Below are 997 nucleotides of genomic sequence, written 5' to 3'. Positions count from 1 at the left end.
CACTGCTACAACCAAACCTACAAGTATAATCAATATCGAACCCTCGTGACTATAACTATTGTTTCCTTGTTATTGCCATCAGTATGTCCCTTTTCTGCATCTTTATTATTATCAGCCACACGTCAGGCGAAAAAGGAAATCACATCGTATAATTTGCTACACTTCTGGGAACCAAAATATAATTGATTCTAAAGTACATTTTGAAACCAAATTACGGGCATTATAAATAACCTCAATAAAATGCTTAAGATATAAACTCAAACTCAATATATAGCCAGATGAAACCTATATTTGAAAGACATTCCCAAATATTTTATCAGTATTTTAATAATATAACTCGAGGTCTACTGTCTCTATAGGTATGATTTCCAGGTAAACTTATCTATGCATTTACATTTCAGAAATACACTGTCGCACTTCTGTTGGTGGCAGCCATGATGGCATGTGTCCTGGCGGGAGGCTCTGGAGGCGGTTACGGAGGTAGCCGTGGAGGCCATGGAGGCGGTTATGGTGGCGGCTACGGAGGCTATGGAGGCGGTTATGGTGGCGGCTACGGAGGCGGTCGTGGAGGCTATGGTGGTGGTTATGGCGGCGGTCGCGGAGGAGGCTATGGTGGCGGCTACGGCGGTGGCTATGGATACGGGAAATGAATAATTCCCATTGTAATAATTCACCTTGCTAAAAAGCTACAGTGTATCTATCCATCAATTCACATCATTAAAGAATAAACCATCAGTATGACATAAATTTTAACACTTTTAATACATTTATGGTATTAAATGCTCATATTCGACTATAACGAAACTAGTGAAACTAATGCATTAATGAAGAATAATGTAACATTACTTCAGATAATGATAATAATGATACCAATAAGACCGATGACGTTGATTAATCGAAATTGGTCCTATATCCAAGTGGACATAGGGGATATTTTCGCACAGGAATATGCTCATTAAGAAGCGGGATGATACGGTAGGATGGCCAATTCTTTTCG

The 997-nt window shown here is 39.5% G+C and overlaps 1 protein-coding gene across 1 annotated transcript in view; it reads left to right on the top strand.

Annotated features, from left to right (window-relative positions):
• LOC119591149 (glycine-rich RNA-binding protein 1-like) overlaps positions 1-650 on the top strand; it is a 3,246-nt gene extending 2,596 nt beyond the window's left edge. The window contains exon 2 of the mRNA XM_037939860.1: positions 402-650. Coding sequence (XP_037795788.1) covers positions 402-650 — 249 coding nt within the window. The remainder of the gene's footprint in view (positions 1-401) is intronic.
• Positions 651-997: the final 347 nt, after the last annotated feature.

The sequence above is a fragment of the Penaeus monodon genome, chromosome 28, assembly GCF_015228065.2.
Source record: "Penaeus monodon isolate SGIC_2016 chromosome 28, NSTDA_Pmon_1, whole genome shotgun sequence".
Taxonomy (NCBI): Eukaryota; Metazoa; Arthropoda; class Malacostraca; order Decapoda; family Penaeidae; genus Penaeus; species Penaeus monodon.
The sequence above is the reverse complement of the archived record's forward strand: the minus strand, read 5'-3'. Positions and strand labels throughout refer to the sequence as shown.